At 37.2% G+C, this 22,891-nt stretch overlaps 1 protein-coding gene across 2 annotated transcripts in view; it reads right to left on the reverse strand.

Annotated features, from left to right (window-relative positions):
• Positions 1-22,891, reverse strand: part of Hmcn1 (hemicentin 1) — a 389,576-nt gene that overhangs the window by 12,286 nt on the left and 354,399 nt on the right. For both annotated transcript variants that reach the window (XM_090340222.1, XM_090340223.1), the window contains exons 94-104: positions 21,829-21,978; positions 21,100-21,237; positions 20,150-20,271; positions 19,303-19,540; positions 14,653-14,715; positions 13,560-13,679; positions 12,982-13,116; positions 10,890-11,003; positions 9,365-9,490; positions 7,814-7,942; positions 3,949-4,299 (exon numbers count right to left, since the gene is read on the reverse strand). In XM_090340222.1, coding sequence (XP_090196348.1) covers positions 3,949-4,299; positions 7,814-7,942; positions 9,365-9,490; positions 10,890-11,003; positions 12,982-13,116; positions 13,560-13,679; positions 14,653-14,715; positions 19,303-19,540; positions 20,150-20,271; positions 21,100-21,237; positions 21,829-21,978 — 1,686 coding nt within the window. The remainder of the gene's footprint in view (positions 1-3,948; positions 4,300-7,813; positions 7,943-9,364; positions 9,491-10,889; positions 11,004-12,981; positions 13,117-13,559; positions 13,680-14,652; positions 14,716-19,302; positions 19,541-20,149; positions 20,272-21,099; positions 21,238-21,828; positions 21,979-22,891) is intronic.

The following is a 22,891-nucleotide window of genomic DNA, read 5'->3' on the forward strand; positions in this document are numbered from 1 at the left end:
GGAAATATTTATGAAATTCTTCATATAATTTCAAAGTACTAATTGGTAACTAAAGACATATAGTTACCTGAATTCAGTAGCTCATTTAATTCCTCATTGTTTCAGTTGACTCTTCTTAGAGAAACAAACAGAGAAGCAATCTACACTATGTATGAGTTTTGTGGGAAGGTTCACATGCAGTACTACACAAGAACGCATTTTATAAAGCTACAGAAAACTCAAACTCATAATTCTGCATACTCAGGAAGCTGAGATATGAGGATTGAGGCTGAAAGTCCACCATGGGCAGGAAAGACCTGCTCAAGACTCTTATCTAAAACTACTCCAAAAGTGGAGCTGTGGCTCAGTCATAGAGCATTAGCCTTGGGCAAAAGGAAGCTTATGGACACCTACCAGGCCCTGAGTTCAAGCCCCAGTTCTAGCCCCCACCCACCAAACAGAATGGGGTGCGGGAGCTTAAACAATAATAAAACAATAAAGGATGTGATTTGGGAAGTCTTAAATATCTTATTCTAAGCGTGGTTTGCCTTGACCGATATTTAAGTTTGCTCATGGTCCCTGAGCACATACTAGTCAATGGAAAACTAAAGAGAATCTGAGATGAGAAGGTAGTAGGGGTGCCAGAGTGTAGAACTAAATAGAACGCAGGGGACACTGCAAGATGATTTAGAGCAGAAGAATGGGTCCAACTCGTAAATTCTGCACAAGCTACTTGATGTTACTCATCAAGTATTTATCTGTGTTTGTACAATTTAGTTAACCAAAGCATTTCATTCTTTAACTTAGATGAGTTATGTTTACTTTGCCCTTCTATCTTCTTTAATCTAAAATAACAACATACGTTACATCTTAATATTGACATAATAAAAATAAAAGTATAATTTGAATATATAAATCATGTTGAGTTTCAAATAGTTAATATGGAATCCCTCAATGAATATTTTTTGGTCGGTCCTGGGGCTTGAACTCTGGGCCTGGGCACTGTCCCTGAGCTCTTCAGTTCAAGGCTACCACTCTACCCCTGAGTCTGGGAGTTGTCCCTGAGCTTTTCAGATCAAGGCTATCATCCTACCCTTGAGCCACAGTGCCACTTCCAGTTTTCTAGTGGTTAACTGTTGATAAGAGTCTCACCATCTTTTAGTGCCTGGGCTGGCTTTGATCCTCAGATCTCAGCCTCCTGAGTAGCTAGGATTACAGGCGTGAGCCACCGCACCTGGATCAATGGATATTTTAAAGTGGCTCTCAAGATGATTTCCGTGCTGTACACCAAAACAATGTTCTTGGAATCAATTACTTGGAAAGCACAATTTTAGGATAAGTCTAACAATATCACAGAGTGATTGAATCCCTTGTAATTTTTGTATTCCAGATGGTTAATTAAAGGCATGTGGTGTTTATTGTAAGTTGCTCTTGTTACATAATTCCAGAGCTGTCTCCAGCCTCAGTGTAAATTTCTTTATTAATTCTATTGCTATAATACTTACCATATTTCAAGACATGTGAAAACCTAGTCGTTGCTCCCAAATAAATTTAAATATACAAGTTTACTTTGTATTTTCTCAGATTGACCCTTCACTTTGAAATAGTAGTTGGGTCAAATAGTGGATAACTATCAAAGGAAGATAGAAACATAATAGAAAGATAAAAAGAGAAAGTATTTCTAAGAATTTACTGTGACAGCACTTCATCTACAGACACTGATGAAAAATATTTATTAACTATTATTAATGAGGGAAACTTTTTGCATGTATGCCGGTCCTGGGGTTTGAATTCAGGGCTTGGATATTGTCCCAGAGTGCTCTTGCTCAACCACTTGAGCTACCGATCTATTTGTGGCTTTTTGGTGGTTAATTAGAAGTAAGAGTCTCATGGACTTCCCTGATTGGGCTTGCTCTGAACCTTGATCCTCATATATCCACTTCCTAAGTAGCTAGGATTATAGGCATGGGCTACCAGTTCCTGACAGAAGAAAACTTTAAAAAGATAACTTCATATACATTGTTAGGAAAATGACCTGCAGATACATTATCAGAAGCCAGCATGATGGTATTTAGTGTGTTAGTGTGATATAGTCCATGTGTTACATAGCAAACAAAGAGTTTGGGCAGAAAAAGCAAAGCAAAACAAAAGAAAGAGCTTGCCTGAAATGGAAGCTGAGAGAAGACTGCACACAGGCTATGAAAACCTTCCAGTGAGGGAAAAAGTATTTGGAAGAGACTTTGAGAGAGAAAATGTTACAAGTTAATTCTGGCAATAAAAAAGGAGAGAAACATTTTAAGTAGTAAAGAATCCATCCACCTAATAGACATGAAAAACTGCCAAGAAGGGTAGTGATTTGGATAAAATGTATTGTTAATAAATGCATTAATGTTTGAAGCACAAGCATCTGGTATTGGGAGCCCATCACAAGGGGGAAGTGTCTGTCTTCCATAAACTTCATGAACATGGTGATATCTAGATAGAAACATTCTGAGAAAAGCTAATAACAAAGGATGAAGTTTGCTTCCTCAGATAAGTGGGCACGCGATTGAGGAGAAGCTGGAATCACCAAGATTGACCAAGAAGCATCTCTGCAAAGATGAAGATGGCAAAAAAGGGCTTGCAGAAGTATAGAAAAAGAAATGAAAGAAAGGAGGCTCAAAAAGAAGAAATACATGAATATTTAAATAAACTCTTGAATAGAAAGGGTATTTAGAAGTGGAAAAGGAAAGTGAAGAATACTTAGAAGAACTGTGCCAAAAATAAGGTCAGCATAATGGTACTTAATTTAAACAGAATCTCTTTTTCTTTCTTTTCTAATCTTTCTTTCTTCCTTCCTTTCTCTCTCCTTCTTTCTCTCCTTCCTTCCCTGCTTCATTCCCTTCCTCTTCCCCCCTTCCCCTCTTTGCCTCCTTCCTTCTCTCCTTCCTTCCCTGCTTTCCTTCTCCATTTCCTTTTTGCTTTCTTTTCTCATTTATAAATAATAGAATTAAATTCTGTTTGCTAATTTCTATGGGTTCCTATTTGAATGTCATGCAAACTCTGAATACTCACAGAAAACTGAGCTGAGTGAAAGATGGTAATGTTGACAATTTAACAGTGCATTGCTTTTTAAATTGGGAATTACACCATGCTTTGGCAAACAAACGAAATTACGTGCTTTTATGTTTAGATAAAGATATAGAATGCACCTATCTTAAGGCATGGCAGCAACTTCATTTTGTCTTTTCAGTGACTTATATAATAACTGGATAGAGAAATCCCACAGAGAGTGTAGGGCTGACAGCCAATTAAATGTTGATTGCCATCAAGGGGGAAAATCTTCATTAAAAAAACTTTTTGTGCCAGTCCTGGGGCTTGAGTGGGCATAGTCCCTGAGCTATTTTTGCTCAAGGCTTGTGCTCTACCACATGATCCACCGATCCACTTTTTGATGGTTAATTGGAGATAAGGGAATCATGGACTTTCCTGCATGGGCTAGCTTTGAGCTGCGATCCTCAGATCTTCTTGAGTAGCTAGGATTATAGGAGTGAGCCATTGGTGCCTGGAAAATGTTTACTTTTAACTTATTCATTTTATACTAGTCAAATGTCACCATAAACCTGAATGTACTATATTATCGGAGTATATACAATATATTACATATAATATATGTATGTATATTCTGAATGCCACTGCAATTTATTTCTTTATAGCATTGAGTAACACATTCAAAGGCAATTCCATGCAAAGCTGTTAATATAACACAATAAATTATTAGAATGCACACATGCAAATACATCATTTATTTGAATAAAGTTTGTAATCATTTTAGGTGCCAGAATAAATGTCTTAAAGCTTTTGAGTCATCCCAGACTTGGGGTGAGACACCATTTACTCTAGTCAAACACTCCCAGGTGCTGGACACACATTTGGATATTGGTGAGGAGTGAGCCCACAGAAAGGAAATGTAACATGGCTGACATTTACCTACACATGTGTCATGGTTTGCCTCAGAGCCTTCAGGACAAGGGTTCCTAACAGTCCTTCTAGTCCTGGAGTAAGATGTCCTGCTGTTCCTATACTCTGAGTAGGAGCTGTAGAGCTGTGAGTACTGTCTGTATTGTTGTTGAGGTTGATAGTTGTTTCTCACAGGGGACAACCGCACATGGCTATAGCTACTGTACTGAGTGCCATAATTTGGCAGCCTCTCCAATCCAGCGCAAGATTTCCCGTCCCCTAATAAATGTTGTCCTGGTGGACAGATACACTTGAAGCTGCCGGGGATGTTGGAGCACTGATGTGCACAAGGTCTAGGCACTTGTTCACATTCATTAATGTCTGCTCGTGTGCCATGATACATAAAAGGAGAAAAAAAACACACACACATACATACACAAAACACAGGAAGAAACGGTCAGTCTGTGAAAGAAACTGAGACATTACACTATTCTCCAAAACCAGGGAAGCAATCATTTCTCAACTCTTGTTCAATTTCTAATCACTCAGTGTTGAATATGCAGAAAGATTCTGTGACTCTCCCTGAAGCTGGCTTCACATATAAAGTCTTATTTAATTTTTAAATTTAAGTTTAATTCAATTTTTTTCCAGTCCTAGGGCTTGAACTCAGGGCCTAGGCACTGTCCTTGATCTTTCTCAAGGCTGGTGCTCTACCACTTGAGCAACAGCACCACTTTTGGCTTTTTCTGTGTATGTGGTACTGAGGAATTGAACCAAAGGCTTTGTGTATACCAGGTGAGCACTCTACTCCTGGCCCCATGACATTTTATTTAAACACTCATTGTGCAGTAGGTGACTCTGAAACATCTATGCTGGTTCTATGAATCTATTGTTTGGCTTTCCCTTGTGATAACATCAAGAACTCTATATTCATCTCGTCTCCTCTACTAAAACATACACACCTGGATATTGTATTAGCTTGGGTTAAAATTCCAGACACATCGATACAGAGACTATGCAGCATTAGTATTTAGAATCACTTGTTTTGAGGTATTGGGGTTTGAACTCTGAGTCTTGCACTTGCTAGGGCAGGTGCTCCACCCACTTGAGCCATGAGCCCAGACCTTTTGGTTCTGCTTTCTGTTCCAGAACAGTCTCATGTTTTTATCTATAATCCTTCTACCTTCCCAGTAGCTGGAATTACAAATACAGGAATTTTAAATCTTACAGATATTGCAGATATTACAAATATTACAGCTGAGAGTTTTTTGAGTCAGTAGGTATATCCTACATTGTCAATATAAAGATGTAGAAGAGTGTGGAATCTTACATTAATAGAATTTCCAAAAAACTACAATGACTAAGAAGCTTTTGTAGTAAATCTCTCAAGAAAAATGGAAAGTGTACATTTTCAACTTTCTTTTTTATTTTGGTACCTCTTTTGATGAGTAGAGCTTTCAGATGGATTTCTGATTCTCCTAACTGACATTTTTGGCAACATTTTACTCTATAGATATCAATTTTATAAACATGCAATTACTGTCATGTTTCTTTCTTTTTATATGTAAGGGAGCCTCATCATCTGTCCTTCTGTGATTAATTCTCCACATTAAAGCTAGAGTGATTGTTTTCAAACGCAAATTGTATCACATTGCTTAAGTCTTTCAGTGTCTTCCCATCACACATTTAAAAGAAATTATAAACTCCTATTCCCGGCTTCTTTAACCTCTGTTTCTTTAGCCTCTGTCCAGATACTCCAACCAGAGAGCAGTGGCCCTTTGTTCTTGTATTTCTCTCAAAGGGACATAGTTCTGCTGCTCCCATCAGCTCAAAATGTACTTCTTCATATAAGAGTGGCTGCTTCTTCTCTTTACTCAATCTCTGCAGAAGTGACCTGGCTCATGATGCTACTGTCCCAGCATGGCTCACTCTGTCTCCATGTTTACCACTCTTATCACTCTCTGAAGTTGTATTGCGTATTTATTTTGTGGTTCTTCTTTCCTCTTATGGAAAGAAAACTCTGTGAGGACAGAGACCTAATCCACCCTATTCACGTTATTATTCTATAACCTTGAATGTCATTTAGCACAGTTCACTTACTCATACTGGGACTTAAATTCAGGACCTAGGTACTGTCCCTGAGCTTTTGTGCTGGCTTTGAGGAATACATTCCAACATAACAGTTGGTAGTTGGAAATTGAACCAAATTAGCTCCATTGAAACTTAAGAATGAACTCTACACTAGGCACAGATGGCTCAGAGTTCAGAGCCAGGTCAGACAAGGAAGTCTGTGAGACTTATCTCCAATTAATTACCAAAAGGCCATGAATGGATCTATGGCTCAAGTGGTAGAATGCAAGCCTTGAGCACAGGAGCTCAAGGACAGTGCCTAACCTCTGAATTTAAGTCCCAGGTTGAGTACATATACAAAGAAGAAGGAAACAAAGACAGACTCTCTTTTTGATAAGATAGAAATTCACCAAGCCCAAGAATGGGCTTTGAAGTTATTTTCTTTCTATTTATATAACAACAAATGGATTTTACAGTTATATAGTTGTAACTTATGTAAATTTAAAAAAGAAATGAAAGCCATGGATCAAAGCTACCTTTACTCCATTACCACAATGATAAGAAAATAATGTAAGAAAGATGTAATGGAGCTAAGGGAAGAGTATAATGATAGAGTTCTGGCCTAGCACGTGCAAGGATCTAGATTCAATCCCCAGCACTAAAAGTAGCAAATAGCAGACTAAATGTAGTAAACTCTGCCACAGAAGCTATTTGACGAGGCAATTAATAAAATGAGCATTTTAAATCTCTTTAAGGCAAAGGCTCTATGTTCTTTTTTGCTGACTCTCTAGTTCAGTATAAGACATCATTTTTGGTCAAATTAGTAAGCAAATGTTTCATTCGGATAGGTCACTGATACAGCTGAATAAGATGTTAAATTATGTATAAACTACAATATCTAAATCGATGGCTAAAATGATGGGTTATCTAAACCCGTTAAAACAATTTCTTTTAAAAGGGTTTCAGTTGCTATGTGCAAAGTAAAGCATACGTAAAGACAGAAAGCTATGGGAGAATTTGTAATAAACTTTTAGTAAACAAGCCAACTGATTTTAAAAGCATAGCATGAAAGGCAGAGCTATTATTTTTAAAGAATATAGTTTTTTAAAAAACTGCATTTAAGGGTTAGGAGGAATACAATTTGATAAATTAGTTTCTTAATTATAAATGCATTAGTTTTCTAAAAGTATATGGTTACCTTTCTGAAGTTATTTTCTATTAAGGTCCTTACTTTTGTATTTGATTGTAATTGGGGTAGGAACAAATATGCAATTGAGAGAATTAATTGAACTTTACTTTTTAACCAGGGGAATAGCACATAATAAACACAGATTATAAGGTAGATAATGTAGTAACTAATTGATTCATTTAAATTGCATATTTGTGTTTTTAATCCTTTAGACCTAAACTTTCATACCACATACAAGGGTAGTTCATATTTAATAAAATACATCAATATAAACATTTATGTGTGGTATAGAGAAAATAGTGATATAATCTTTATTTTGTGACATGATCATGTTCAAGTTTGTCTTGAGAGCCTCCATATGACTGATCTTTCTGCTTCAGTCTCCTCAGTGCTGAGATTAAGTTGGCATGGCAATCATATCAAAAGTCACTTTGGTATGTATTGATGTGGGACTTGGTAATTGTTCCGTAAATGATCATATCATCACTCAAAATGTCAAAATAAATTGAACTCAGCATGAAGTCTTTAATGAATTCTGTTGTGAATTACTTGAAGCATATGCAAGGCAGCACATGAGGAGAGAGAAGGGACTCTATTGGTGGCTTCTTTATTCAGTGAAAGTTCCTGTTAACTTACCCAGACAGGGTCTTCCTACACCTTGAGAGCGGTAACCTCTGGGGCAGGCACAGCGGTAGCTACCTCTTGTGTTCTCACAGATTTGGTTATATCTGCACTGGTGAGTCCCATCTTTACATTCATCCATGTCTACACACATGGGGAACAATAAAAAGTGGTAATGTTTCTCCTGTCTAACCTGGAGCCATTATATTTCACATTCACATTCCATAGCATTGCCAAAGGTACTATTTTTTTTGCGGTAATATCTTTCAGTTCATCTCATTTCTATTTATCATAGACATAATAACACTACTTACAACTTCATGTAACTCTGAGTTCCATGCTCCTCTGAGTTGGTTGTTACTCTTGAGTAAACAACAATATTTATCCAAATCCATCTGGTTAGAGCAGAAAAGTCTTTGGAATATGGTAGTTCAATACCCAGCACGATTACTCGTTTCATTATACTAAACTAACCTCCATATACATCCATAATTAACAACTATAATTACCTGTATCTATACCTGCCATTCCCATCACATTTTGTAGAGCTGAATTGAAGATATAATCAACTTTATTAAGGATTATTTCAGAATGGTTTTTTAAAATAAAGTTGCCATTTTAAAAATGAGAAATTTAAAGGAACTAAAAATTCTTTGTGATTGTAAAAAAAATCTACCCAATTCCAAGAAGAAGGAGAGATACTTTTTGATAGTTTATTCTAGTGTGCAGCTATTTCCCTGTATATAGGGCTTCATTGATTTCATTTTTATATTATCTCCATCTATAACTTGCTATTCATGTCTATATTTAAATGTCATTTTATGATGCCTTTGATAATCACTCTTATTGCATATAATCACTCTCCTGGCTACTCTTATATGACTTTATTTATTTATATTTTTATGATATTTCATTCGGTCTTATATTGTAGTTTCCTTTGGATGCAGGAGAAGAGTAGGCCAATAGAACTCAATAGATTTAAGTTTACAAGATTAGGAATGACACCTACACTGTTTGTATAAATCCTGCAGTTTCTAGCTCTGCTAACTCAGGTAGGCAGATGTATAATCTACTTTATTTTCTAATATTCACACAAATAACAACTGCTAACCTCAGTAGGCTGGGATAGAACAAACACATAAAACATAAACTTTAGGCAAAACTTTAGGTCCCAGATTTGATGCACAAAAATCCTTAACAATTATGTTAGGAACTTCTGATAAATATAGACAAACTCTCTTAACTTCACTATCATGTTTTAAACAGGCATAGTAAGTACCATATTAGAAATGATGCAACACTAATTCATGTGAACATTAAACTATAGAAAGCAAATATGTAGTTGATGGGAGCTCAAAATGATTGAAAGTCTCCATCAAGTTTCTATTTCCTGGTGTAGTCCTGACCTTGGGACCCCAGAGCTCAATCATATTAGAAATTAGAGGTTGCAATGGAGAAGTTCTTCATGAGCTTAACTTGACCCATGTCATGAGTTCTTTAACAGATGCCTTGCTTGAGTGGTTGATGGTAAAAATGTCTCAGTTACTGAAAGAGGCTGACACTCACCAATGCAGGTTCCATTTTCTGCCTTGGTCATTCCATTTGGACAAAGATCAATGCATTTGTAGCCACCTCGGGTGTTCTTACAGTGCTGGTCGAGTCTGCACACATTCTGTCTACACTCATTCACATCTTGATAAAGTAACAAAGATAATACCAACTGAAAAAAATTACGTCTTCCATTTTTCCAGAGAAACAATTTGACTGGATAAGCAAAGAAAGATGTCTGTAAGAGGTGAAAAGGCTGAAACCCAACAAGGTATGTAACACATTTTATTTTAGGACAGAGGATAAAACTCAAAATGAAAATGTATTGCTTTATAGACCTGGTCATCATATCAGCTACTTATTCCTCTTAGAAAAATAAAATGGATAGCGTTACATTAACTTCATTTATATATACAGACACTCAGATATATGCATAGGTGAATAGGTTAAGGGAAAAGTCAGTAGGGAAATGTTAGAAGTATAGCTATGTCATTAGAAAATGACAGCTGTAGTATGGCAGTTCCTCAAAAGACTAAACATAGAGCTCCCCTATGACCCAGCAATTCCACTACTTGGCATTTACCCAATCATCCAGAAACAAGGACACACTAAAGCCACCAGCACAACGATGTTCATTGCAGCACTATTTACCATAGCAAAGATATGGAACTAACCCAGATGCCCCTCAGTTGAGTAATGGATCAACAAGATGTGGTATTTATACACAATGGAATTCTATGCTGCTGTCAGAAAGAATGACATTGCCCCATTTGTAAGGAAATGGAAAGACTTAGAAAAAATCATATTAAGTGAAGTAAGCCAGACTCAAAGGAACATAAGCTCAATGGTTTCCCTTATTCGTCATAATCAGTAGAAACCTTAGGCTCTCTTGGCAGAGATTTACAATAGAATAAAACCTAGATACCTAAAGCCATATAGTATGATGCTAAATGAAAGGACCTCCAAGATATAGAAACAAAAGCCATATAATGAGTGACTGTTGTTCTTAATGTACTATGTTATCTCTCATCTCTTTTGCAGTCCCTTGGCTATCTCATATTGTTACAGTATTTCACCTTGTTATCTGATATATTGTATATATGCATATTTGGTTATTTGAAATCGGATAGGGAAGGGGGGAAAACAAGATGAGGGGTGGGGGTAGGGGGAGGGAAAAATAGGGACCGAAACATGAGAAAGGATATCAATGTAATGCACCTTCTGTCTGGTGATTATAATGTAACCCTTCTATTAATTACAATAAAAATATATGAGAAACAAGAAAATGACAGCTGTAAAACAACTCAAGTTCATTCTTTTTTTTCTGCATAGAATCCATACAGAATGCATGCACTTCTGAATATGAATCAGTCATGGGTACAGCCTGTGCACTGAAATCAGACAACACTAAGAAGTTACAGTGTTTGTGAAGTGATGCACTTTCTATCTGGTGAATATAATGTAACCCTTCTATTAATTGCAATAAAAATATATGAAAAAAATGTTACAGAGACACTGCTTCACCGTCAAAGCCTTTTCTTACCCATGCACCTTCTGCCTTTCAGCTGATAGCCAAGTTCACATCCACAGTGGAAACTTCCTATGACATTGAAGCAGCGCTGGTGACAGGGATTAGACTCTTGACATTCATTAATATCTGTTAAATAAAACAGAATGTTCTTCAAAGGCTGTTAGAAAACCTGAACTGGGTGTTGGGGGCATGGTTCAGGTGGTAGAGCACCAGCCAATGAGAAAAAGCAAGCATTAGATACTGAATTTGAGTCCTAGTCTCTGACAAAAAAAGGAAAGAAAAGAAGAAAGAAAATCTGATTTTTTTCCAGTGCTGAATATTGAAACTGGGGACTTTGCATCCTGATCTTGATAAGGATTATGTTTAAAATCTCTAAAATAAGCCAATACATTATCTTTCACATAGTCTAAAAACTCAATAGAATTAACTTAAGGAAAGTCTCTAATATTCTTTCACAGTAAACATTTGCTGATGATTTGAGCTTTATGGAAAAACTTCCTCCATTGCGAGTATTTTACCATATATACCCTTTCCTGTTTCTTGAAAATTGAAACTATAGATTTTTGCTGACAGTCTGTGATAAAGCTACCTGGGAAACAATGGTAAGGGTTTTTACACCTGACCTTGCTTCCCCATTCTTATGCTGTTCTGAGCCCAGTGCAGGCTTTTGTGTCCTTGAGTGGCTATCACTACCAGATTCTTCTCAAATACCACCTGGTTCATAGTGTCACAGGAAGAGTGCAGGGTGAAATCTTTGAACTTCTGAATGTATGTGCGTGCGTGCGTGTGTGTGTGCGTGCGTGCGTGTGTGTGTATGTGTGTGTGTGTGTGTGTGTGTGTGTGTGTTTTAACCTCTCTCTTGTCCTTCCCTTAAAACCCATTTAAGAAAGTGCCCTATAGTCTATCTTCTCCTTTACTAAGGTGAGGATTATGGTCCATTATTCACTCCCTACTCTTTATGATTAAAAAAATTCCTTCCTTTTTACCACCATCTTTTCTCATAAATGTATACATGTAATCAACTCTTGCCTAGCATCACTCAATCCTTCCCAAGGTTACTTATGCACCTCTCAAACTTCTATCCCTTCCAAAAAAGCAACCAAGTTTATTTACGCTCTTCCTACCTTATTCCACATCCCAAATTTTGAGGATGCTAATGTTTCTTATTTTGCAATTGTTTTCTTTTAATTTGTATTTTTATTATTTTGGTACAAGTAGTTGTACAAAGGAGTTTTGGTAGTTAATTGGGGATAGAAGTCCTTGCATATAAAGACAAACAACAGGCTGGGTGCTGGTGGCTCATACCTGTAATCCTAGCTACTCTGGAGGCTGAGATCTGAGGATCATGGTTCAAAGCTAGCCTGGAGTAAGAAATACCTGTGAGATTCTTATTTCCAGTTAACCACTAGAAAACTGGAGGTGGTGTTGTGGCTCAAAGTGGTAGAGAGCTAGCCTCGAGACAAAGAGCTCAGAAAGAGCGCCCAGTCTCCCAGTTCAAACCCCATGACAAACAAAAGAAAAAGAAAAAAAAAACCAAACAACACTCACAATCTCATTTGAATGGTAACATGTATGCACATATACACATGTGGGCATGTCTACCTAAATACAAAAAAATCCATTCTCATTTTCTTTATCGTTGGTTTTCCAGTTTTATACCCTTTTCTACAAAAATTCACACATTTTTCCACACTTGGACCTTTTAAGCCTACAAAATGGTTCATGGTTTAGATAGATGATGCCTTATTTATTATTCTTTCTAACATTCAGCTTGAGATTTATTGTTTTTGCTTCTGTGCAAAACCAGAAGAGTAGCTTTATTACTTAATGCCCAAACTTGGAAACAACTGAGATATTCATCAACAGTTGAGAAAAATAAGTAAATCAATATGTATACATATTTATGTTTATATATGTACACAACCGTACATTATTTCATATTAAAGAAATGTGCTATAAGCCAAGAAAAGACAGGGAGGGGATGCCTAAATTCTAAGTGAAAGAAGCCAGTTGGAAAAGGTTATACACTAGATCTCAACCTCCTGAACAGCTAGGATTACAAATGAGAGCCACTGGGGCAGGGCGGGGCTCTGTTACTTTATACCTTGACAACTCAGCCCATCAGAGGTTCTTCGAAAGCCGATTCCACAGTGGACCACACAGCGATAGGACCCAATTGTGTTGTCACAGTCCTGATCAGCGTGGCAGGCATGTGAACCCAGAGAACACTCATTAATATCTAGAACATAGGGAGTCATGTAATAGAGGTGAGTGGAAGAAAATCTAATCGGAACGCTTGCTGCAAAACAGGAATAAGAATGGTGAGTCAATGATACTTTAAAAATATAAACACCAAGATGGATTAATTTTTCACTTGAGTTGTTTCAGGAGGGTTAAATGCCTGGTAGACTCACAGCTGCATTGGCGCGCTGTCTTCCTAAACCAACCAGTCAGTCATTATAAATTAAACTGGCTATTAAAAAGCAACTTGTCCTTTCTGAGACCTTGTGTGAGATGTTTCAGGTAACTCTGCTAATCAATCTAAAGGCAATTTCTTTTTTCATCTTTTCTCAACCCAATGAAGACTTTCCTGTTTGTTGGACTGGTATGGACAGTGGTAGGGGAAGAAGAGGATTGGTTTGTGATGCTTCTTGTGTCTGTTAGACTTAGCTTTGTGAATACCTTGACAAGTCCTTCCATCTGCAGCGATGGTGAGGCCACTGGGGCAGGAGCAGTAGTAGGTTCCCACGGCATTGTGGCAGGTGTGGGAGCAGGGATTTCCTGCTGCACATTCATCCTCATCTGTAAGGAAACACGAATGTAACCAATGTGTAAAATCTCTTCTTTGTAGGAGGTCTCAAGGTCAGTGAATATAGTTGTTCATAGAAGCTGAAAAGTTGAATTGACTGTGACAGAGAAAGCTCAAATGTCACAAAATGGACTTATTAGTGAATACAAAGTAACTGGACATCTCCAAGGTATCATTGATGGTGAATGTTCAGATTTAGTGATAGCTATAAAGAATTTGTCATGAACTATGATCTAATTTTTTTTAAGTCAACTTGAACTCATTCTTTGAAACATTCCTAGGAGACAGGTTATTTTTACTCTTATACTTACTTCTAAAAGGTTAAATAGATTTCCCCAGCTCACAGAGGTCATAACTGCCAGAGCTGGCATTTGAAGGCGGGCTGAAGACCAGCTTGTAACCATGAGACTATATTATATTGCTTGTCTGTGAAGGAAGAGTGCTGCACATGCAGATTTGAGTTCCGCAAGCCATTTATTTAGCTGTTCATTTATCTCTTGAGTCTCCCAGACTTGCTTGGAAAATGTTGGTTTAGTCTTTAGTCACAGATCTACAATCCTGCCCTATCCTAAAACTGAGTAGTTCTAGGGTTTAAGTGCCTTAGTGCTGGACCTTCCTATACCTTCAGCAACGCAGTTGCCAGTCTGAGTTCAGTATTGTCTGTGCTCATACGGTCTTGTCTCTGTGCTTTGCTGTTCTTGACACAGATGATTGATTAAGTTAGATTACATAACCAAACTGAATGCTGAGTGTGTCTGGGCTTTATGTAATCTAACTTAAATCCCAATCCATTCTCCTCTCTCCCCAATGTATTTAACATCCTATCTAAGTTCTCTCAGCTGTCAAGTGAGACATTTATAAGAATACTGTGACAATTAATACCTAATAAAATGATAATAAATGCTCACTAGGTGATGATGATTTCTGACAATTAAAAAGAGAAACAGTATTTATTCTTATACTTACCAGCACAAAAGGGTCCAACAGTGTCTAAAGAGAAGCCAGAAGGGCACTGGTTGCTTCGATCACCTACCACAGAGAGGAAAGGTATGTTCACTGATTTATTTGAGGTTTAGAACTATGCTTTGTCCAGTACAATATTCCCTGGGTAGATATGTCAAAGACAAAGTCTGTGATACAGTTATAGGTGAAAACAAGGAAAAATGAAAAAATTTCCCTGTATAAAAACTGAATGAGGGTCTAAACGCCGAGGGAAAGCTGCCACTGGAACCAGAATTTCTGTTTACACTGATTATCTCCATCAAAAATATTAAATAAAATAAAAGACAATGGTGTATGTCACAGGCAAAGTCCTGTTCTTTCAGTGGTTACTCTTCTGATTTGTTCAGTGAGGGGTACTACCTGCAGTAACTAAAATAATCTATGCTAGTGAAAAGGAGAAACCCCACAAAAAAGCCCCTTCCTCCTTGGAAAATTTTCCATTTTCAAGGTCGACCAGTTGGATTAGAATATTCTGTACAGAATGATTCTATTTTCCTGTTCTATGCCAGGGGAACAACTAGATTATGGTAGATAAGGTTTAAAGTGATTTTAGAAAAGATAATACACAAGAATAAGTATCTTTCCTGACAGCTGGCTAGTCTTCCTGCTTGAACAAGGGTGTGGGACCGAGGGTGAGAGAAGAAAAACATTCGGAGCAGGAGATGATTATTGAGAGCTGCTCTCTGCTTAAGTTATATGAGTCATATCTCTGTGATAAATCTGAATCTGAGGTTACGGAAATTGCCTAGGATCAAAGAGCTATTTTAATCAGGATCAAGATTTAGATGAAAATCAGTTTGACTTGCAGGCACTGAATCTGGTGGTGATTGAAATTTACACTGTGTTTATTCGCTTACTCTTACCTTCTTAATCTAAATGGTGTGTTGTGTCTGACACTGGCTTGGGGATGTAATTGTTGACAAAACACATGCCACATGAACATAATCGTTCATCATCTGATAGTCACTTTAGACTTTTTGTTTTAATTGGGTGGCATTTGGGGTTATTTTAAAAAATAGATTTATTGATCATCCTGATGATAAAAGAGGCCCACTAAAAGTTAAGTAGGGATGATGTTGACCAGGTTTTATAATACTTTAGTGTATAGAGCTGGCCTGGAGATTTGTCCCTTACCATGCAAGGTTTTACTGAAAGTAAGGAAGCTTTAACTAGTAATTATATGTGAAACATTCCTCACGTGACTTAAATATATGATATATTCTCAGGAGTAGAATAATTATATAAGTTAATATCTGACTGTACTTTGTTTTATTTGGAATGTTATTAAATGCACCTCCCACTAAAAAAAGTCACAGTAAGGCAGGGAGTTTGGCTTGGTGGTAGAGTGCTTGTCTAGCTTGCATGAAGACCAAGGTTTGATTCCTTGGTACCACATACATAGAAAAAGCTGGAAGTGGTGCTGTGCTCAAGTGGTAGAGTTCTAGACATGAGGAAGCCCAAGGACAGTGCTCAGGCCTTGAGTTCAAGCCCTAGGACTGGAAAAAAAATCACAGTAAGATTCTACAGTTATTGTTCTTTGTTCAAGGATTTTCATTTTTAGATAGCATTTTTATTATGAATTATCTTGCTTCTTTATATTAAGAAGCATGTTATTTTGAACTGCAGTTGTTATAATTTTCACTCTACTATAGTAGGGGGCACACAAAATATTTGTGCTACAGTAATGTGTGATAATAGAAAATTTTGAAAATATAAAAATAAAATTCCCTTAGGTTTTGTCACTTTGTAAAAAAGACAGTTGTATGTTTCCATTTGATGCTTTGCTTCTAGTCATTTTTATGGATACACACTTTAAAAGTATGGAAGTAATAATAATTGCCAGGCTTTTCTAATTAAAAAATATTGAGAGTTTAATGAAAATGTAGATCCTGGTCCAACTGTTTATTGGCAAGGAAGAGATGTGGGAATAGACTTTTAACTCCTGTAAAGATGTCTCTACATCATTCAGGTAAAGGCAACTCAGGTTTGGGTGGTAAATTGTACATGGCTTTTTGATTATTAAGTTCTTTCCATAGTTCTTTCCACTTGTGTAGTTATACTGCAAATATCCAGAACACTGTCTATACATAGAAGATACTCAACAAATATCTGTCAAATTAATTAGCTGAATATTTCATAAACATTGAATATTAATATCGAATATTTTGAATGGAAAAATTCATTAAAACATAAATGATTAAGATATTTGTGTCACGATTTACATACGATTTCCTACTTTTAGTAATAAAGTTAGATAAAGCCTCTTCTGGAACATTCATCTCATGCTATTTCTGTGATTATTCTTGGGACAGATGCTAGATTGAAAATTGGTTGGTTAAGCCATCATGAATACACGTTTGCCCCCTGGTGGTCACTGAAAATCAAATCACAGGTATATACTATTGAAAGACCCATGAACGTAATATATATCACATTACATATTACATGTCAACATATCAGATGTAATCTATAGGATCATAATGCCCAAAGATAGTGATAGGGCTAATGTTAAAATGTAATGGGTTAAAGTTTAAAGTGCTAACTCTTTTTGCAATTGGATGGAAAACTGAAAAGAGAAAAAGCAGAGTTTAGGTCAGAAATGTAAGCATAATTGGAGAAAAGCATAACTTTCAACAGTGCTCAACAATGCTTTTTTCTTTTGTCTAATGTTCTAGCACATACACAACAGTAGTACAAGGAAAAGGTGATGGTGTGAGTCGATGGGGTAGGAAGCATGGGTCCCAGTGGGAGATTTCATGACTGTTTACATAAAATAGTGAGCACCTGCCAGGAGCTGGTGGCTCAGGCCTAGAACCCTAGCTACTTAGGAAGCTGAGATCTGATGATTGTGGTTTGAGGTTTGAAGCCATCCCAAGCAATAAAGCCCATAAAGCTCTTATCTCTAATTATTCACCAACCCCATCCCCCAGAAGTGGAGCCACAGCTCAAGTGGTAAAGCACTAGTTTTGAGCACAAAAGCTTAGGGACAGCATCTAGCTCTGAGTTTAAGTCTCAGGACTTTCCCACCCACAAAAGTTTGTATCCATTCCCCCCCAGATTACAAATACTTTAAATCTGATGAAAGCATTCATCAAAGAGATCAAGTCCTGCAGAAGGAGGTCATTACTGCAGATGAACTGAACATGATACTATATTTAAAATAAAGGCAAGCGTAGACAGGGTTTTTTATTGGTAAGTATAATAAGGACACTTATAAAAACCCACTTGAATCTATTTTAGGAAAGCCAGCACACAGCAAACCCTCCCCCCACGCACATGGATAATGTAAATCCTTCCAATCAAAGTCATGGGATCCTAAAGTTAAAAGCTAAAATCACTTAAACCCTAGCATTAAACAGAATACTGAATGTTAATTGCTCTAGTGCCTATTATGAGTGAAAAAGAAAAATCAGCACACAGATACATCAAACAATCACCCATTAGAGAGGACAGCTTAGATGAAGAGTTATAGAACTGTGCTTGGAAAATGGACAGCAGTTTAAATATTATAATTTCCAGGAACAAGAAATGATAGTTAGGCCTATAATTTTTTCAGCACAGTTAAAAAAACTGCCACATGTTGTAACTCAGTATCTGGGAAAGTTTCATTGTACTAGTCCCCCTTTTCAAGTTCAAAAGCATGCTGTTTTAAATGATAAATTTTATGGCCATATTGTCTAAACTCCCAAGTGGGTTAATGTAGTGTCTTAGTATTAATTCTTTCATTTTCATATTTTCTCTGTATTTTATCCCTGGTTGAACCAAACTAGTCTAGACTTCTTGAGTAATAATTTCAATACAATCAATAAAGAAAATGAGGAGATCTGGGGGTTTGCTTTTTATATGGAATGTTTCTTTTGAGTATTTTAAGACATGCTTTTATTTTCAGTACTGGGATTTGAAGGCAGGACCTTAGCCTTTACTATGCAGATGCTCTATCACTTGAGCTGCATGCCCACTCCTGGTTAAGACATTTCTTTACATTATGTTTCAGGAATTCAGAAAACTCTTTGACAAATACAAAAGAGTCAGAACAATAACACTTAACATTTTTACTCAAAGGAAAATAATTTTTACATATTATATATATATATGTATATATAAAACCTTTTTCAAGTATACATAGAGATTAGAGAATTCTACTATGTAGTATAAAGAACCATATTAGTAAATTAAATGCATGAAGACTCCAATCAGATTAGCTTTACCACAGGGATTTGCGCACAAAAGCCAGACTTGTTACCTCTTGTAGGCCTTCATTTCTTTATATTAAAAGGTATCATTGCAATTATTTTTACCTTTTAGAAAGGACTAGATTGTGGCCTAAAGATATAGATCTCTCGCTGGGACTTGGTGGCTCATGCCTTTATTGTTCCTCAGGAAGCTAGGATCTGAGGATTGTGGGTTGAAACAAGCCTGGATAGAAAAGTCTACCAGAATCTGTCTTCAATTAACCTACAAAAAGCCAGAAGCAGAACCAGGGTTTAATGGGCAGAGTGCCAGCCTTAAGTAAAATCTAAGCTAGAGTGGACCTTGAGTTCAAGCCCCAGTACCTGCGCGCGCATGCACCCTCCCCCCCCCCCAGAGATATGGACTTCCTTTTCATCAAATTACCTTTGGAAATTGAGGCATGGATTTTAAACTCCAGTGTCTCTTCTAGTTGGTTATAGTCAGATTCCACAGAGGATGCATGGAGTGTTTCTACCAAAAATGGCATTCTTCCTCGTGTCTGATCGTAGAAAACCGTATGGTTCCACGTGTACGGAATGCTGATGCCATCAATGGTGAACAGCCGGGTGGAGTGGGCATACAGCTGGCCTGGGCCTGTCTGAATGTAGTTCTCAGTGTAATCCTAAAGAGGAGGAGGATACAGAGTCGAAGTTCAACATGGCTCATATGCCTTTCTGTCTTTCCCTCACTGAAGGAAGGTACTATGAGATAAAGAACGAGGAGGAAAAGATTTAGGAGGTGAAGAAAAAAGTTCTAAATAAAATGGTAATTGTAGAGAAAATAGGAAGTAACTGGAAGTGCGGATCTCTTCATTGTGACTACATTAGTTCTATAATTTGCTGTTGGAAATTATAGCTTAATGAAAAAGACAGAGTTGCAGGTCAAGAATAAAGCAAAATGAATAAGGATGATTGTTAACTACTCTTTCAAGTTCTGAAAATCTTTTATGCTAGAATTACTATTACTGAACAAATGCCTCACATCAGCAATCTCAGTCCTGTTAAGGTAACAAAATCTCTGAGGAAGTTTCCAAAAATCTCTACCTAAAGGTTTTTTCAAGTGAAACCAGATAATTACTTATGACTTTGCTGGTTTAGACTTGGATTCTCCAGAGGGAACAAAGAAAAAGAACTGAGTTCTCTCCGCAATTTTTATGAGTCTCTGACTCATATTCCCACCATTAGGCTAACCAATGGTTAGACAAATTGTCCCCTTTAGAAAAGTGTTGTACCTGCACACTGACTTCAGCAGGTGATTGAAGTTGGAGGATGTAGCCACTCACAACCACATCGAGCAGCAAAGCACCATCAGGATCCAGGCCCCGGGCAATATGGGTTATGCGCAAGATTTCTCCTGAGAACAAAATTGCATCCACAGAGCACACTTACTTAATGTAGCAGCAGCTCAGCCATATGATATTAGTTCAAACATGAAAATTTATAGAAATAAGAGTGACTAGCATGTAACCTCTCAGAGAGTCAGGTTTCATGCATTCCATCTTTTTGTAAAATTTCTTTTTTTTTTAAGGAGGCAAAAAGATAGCATGTGATTACACAATCCACCTGATACTCGAAACTCACAAACCAAAACAAAGCAGGTGTACAAACACGGATGGCATTTGGGATGGGACCAAGACCATAAGCAAGGCTATAGGCCGTTGTACTAGCCAGTGCTTCAGAAGTGGCACAGGACATCTTAGTAAGCAGAAAGCCTTATAAGAAAGTTTCACTTATCTTCTGGGCTAATTAATACTTATTAGAGACAATTCTCTCTCTTTAGAGGCTGAACAACTTGAAAGAGGCTCAAGATGGACATAATCTACTGTAGAAACTTGTATGGTCACAGGAAGGGCTTCTATATTAAATATGAGACTGCACCAAAAACTTTGAAATATTCCTCCATGGGAACTTATGTTGTTTTTGACCACAAATCTTCACAGCCATCATTTAAAAAAAAACTTTCAATCCTGGGGCTTGACTCAAGGCCTGAGCACTGTATTTGGGCTTTCTGAAGGCTAGAGCTCTACCACTTGAGCCATAGCACCTCTTCCAGCTTTTTCTATATATGTGGTACCAAGGAATCAAACCCGAGCATCCTAGGCAAGCACTCTTAACACTAGGCAAAACTCCCAGCGGCCATCATTTTTATAGTGCTACAATGTTAGGTTCAGCTGACACTAACCAGTGGCGAATTCCACTTGTGTTTCTCTTTTGAACACTGCATTGGTGAGGGTAAAGCCATTGACTGCCTCTCCTATTTCTTTGGCTGTTGTCCAGTAAATGGGATTTAGAATAGAAACTATTTTTCTCATTGCTGGACCTAAGAGGGGAGGAAGATAAATAAGATGACACAACAAAATATTTAGTCAAGTTTTTGTTTTCATAGTTTATTATTCACAAGGATGAATACTAAATAATGGACTAACACAAAAGAAATAGCAGTTCCTTCAGTGTCTTTAGGAGCTTCCCATTGTGATAGATCTAAAAGGTACAACACCTGATTTAGTAGTAATAGCCTTTAGAATCACACATAGAATAATATGTTTTTTGTTTTGTTTTGTTTTTTGTATTTTTTATTGTAATTAACAGAAGGGTTATACGATATTTGCCAGATAGGAGGTGCATTAATTCACATACATTGATACCCTTTCACATGTCTTGATCCCCATTTCCCTCCCCCCACCCCCACCCCTCATCTTGTTTTCCCCCCTTCCCTATCCAATTTCAAATAACCAAATACAAATATATCCGATATATCAGGTAACGAAGTGGGATACTGTAACAATATGAGATAGCCAAGGGACAGCAAAAGAGATGAGAGATAACATAGTACATTAAGGACAACAATAATTCATTAGAATGATATGTTTTTTAAAAAGAAGTTTGTAAACAACTTTTATAACAGACTTACCAAGACTGCGAGGCACATTGCTAATTTTGGCATGGATTATTCTCGAATCAAAGTTTGGGCTATCTGTTATTGTGGCGTTAAGGAAAGCAATTCCAAATTCAACATCATTAATATTTCCAATAACACTTCCTCTGGCTCGCTGAGGTCCACCTGTTGGGAGAAATAACGGTGCTGGCTAAGAAGAAATTCCAGCAATATTACACAGAAGTGAAGGCCAACGTCAGAGATGTTACAAATCTTCACGAACATCAAAAAGGCTCTCCAACATCTGAATTTAGAAATGAAATGAATAAGCTTAAAAAATATGGTCCTTTGAAGTACCATCCATCATCCCCCATAAATCCAGGATCTTTCCAATCTATGCACATTGTAGTATTATTTCACAAGCCAAAGAATACAACAGTGTCTGGTACCATGACCAAAATAATGTGTTTTTTGACAGTGAGGAAATGATGATGACAATGAGTTTAACCAGTATGTCATGTGAAACAGTGAAAGCTGAATGTGTGTTAACTTAAAAAATTCAATCCTAAAATGTAGCTTTAAATAGACCAAACTTGTAGATTAAGAGAAAAATAGAAAAGCTCAGAGAATTTGAGTAACTTTCGATTCCTTGGTACCACATACATAGGAAAAAAGCCAGAAGTGGTAGAGCTCTAGCCTTGAGAAAACCCCAGGACAGGGTCAGGCCCTGAGCCCAAGCTCAGGATTGGCAAAACAACAACAAAAACTAAACATAGAACTACCCTGTGATCCAGAAATTCCACTCTTGGGGGCTTTCAATCCAAAAGATTACAAACTAGTAAGGCCATATGCACAACCATGTTCACTGCAGCACTATTCACCATCGCCAAGGTATGGAATCAAAGGACAAATGGATCAAGGAAATGTGGTGTATAGACACCATGGAATTTTACTCAACCATTTGCAATCACAGTTCAACAATAAAAACAAAAGGAAATGGGCACTCAGAAAGGAATGGGTGGGATCAAGGTAGGGGCACAGAAGAATGCAGTTGTAAAATTCAGCCCAAATCCTACCAAAGAAAACAGAGGAAGGGGTG

This window comes from Megascapheus bottae, chromosome 10, assembly GCF_031878675.1.
Source record: "Megascapheus bottae isolate mThoBot1 chromosome 10, mThoBot2.hap1, whole genome shotgun sequence".
Lineage (NCBI taxonomy): Eukaryota > Metazoa > Chordata > Mammalia > Rodentia > Geomyidae > Megascapheus > Megascapheus bottae.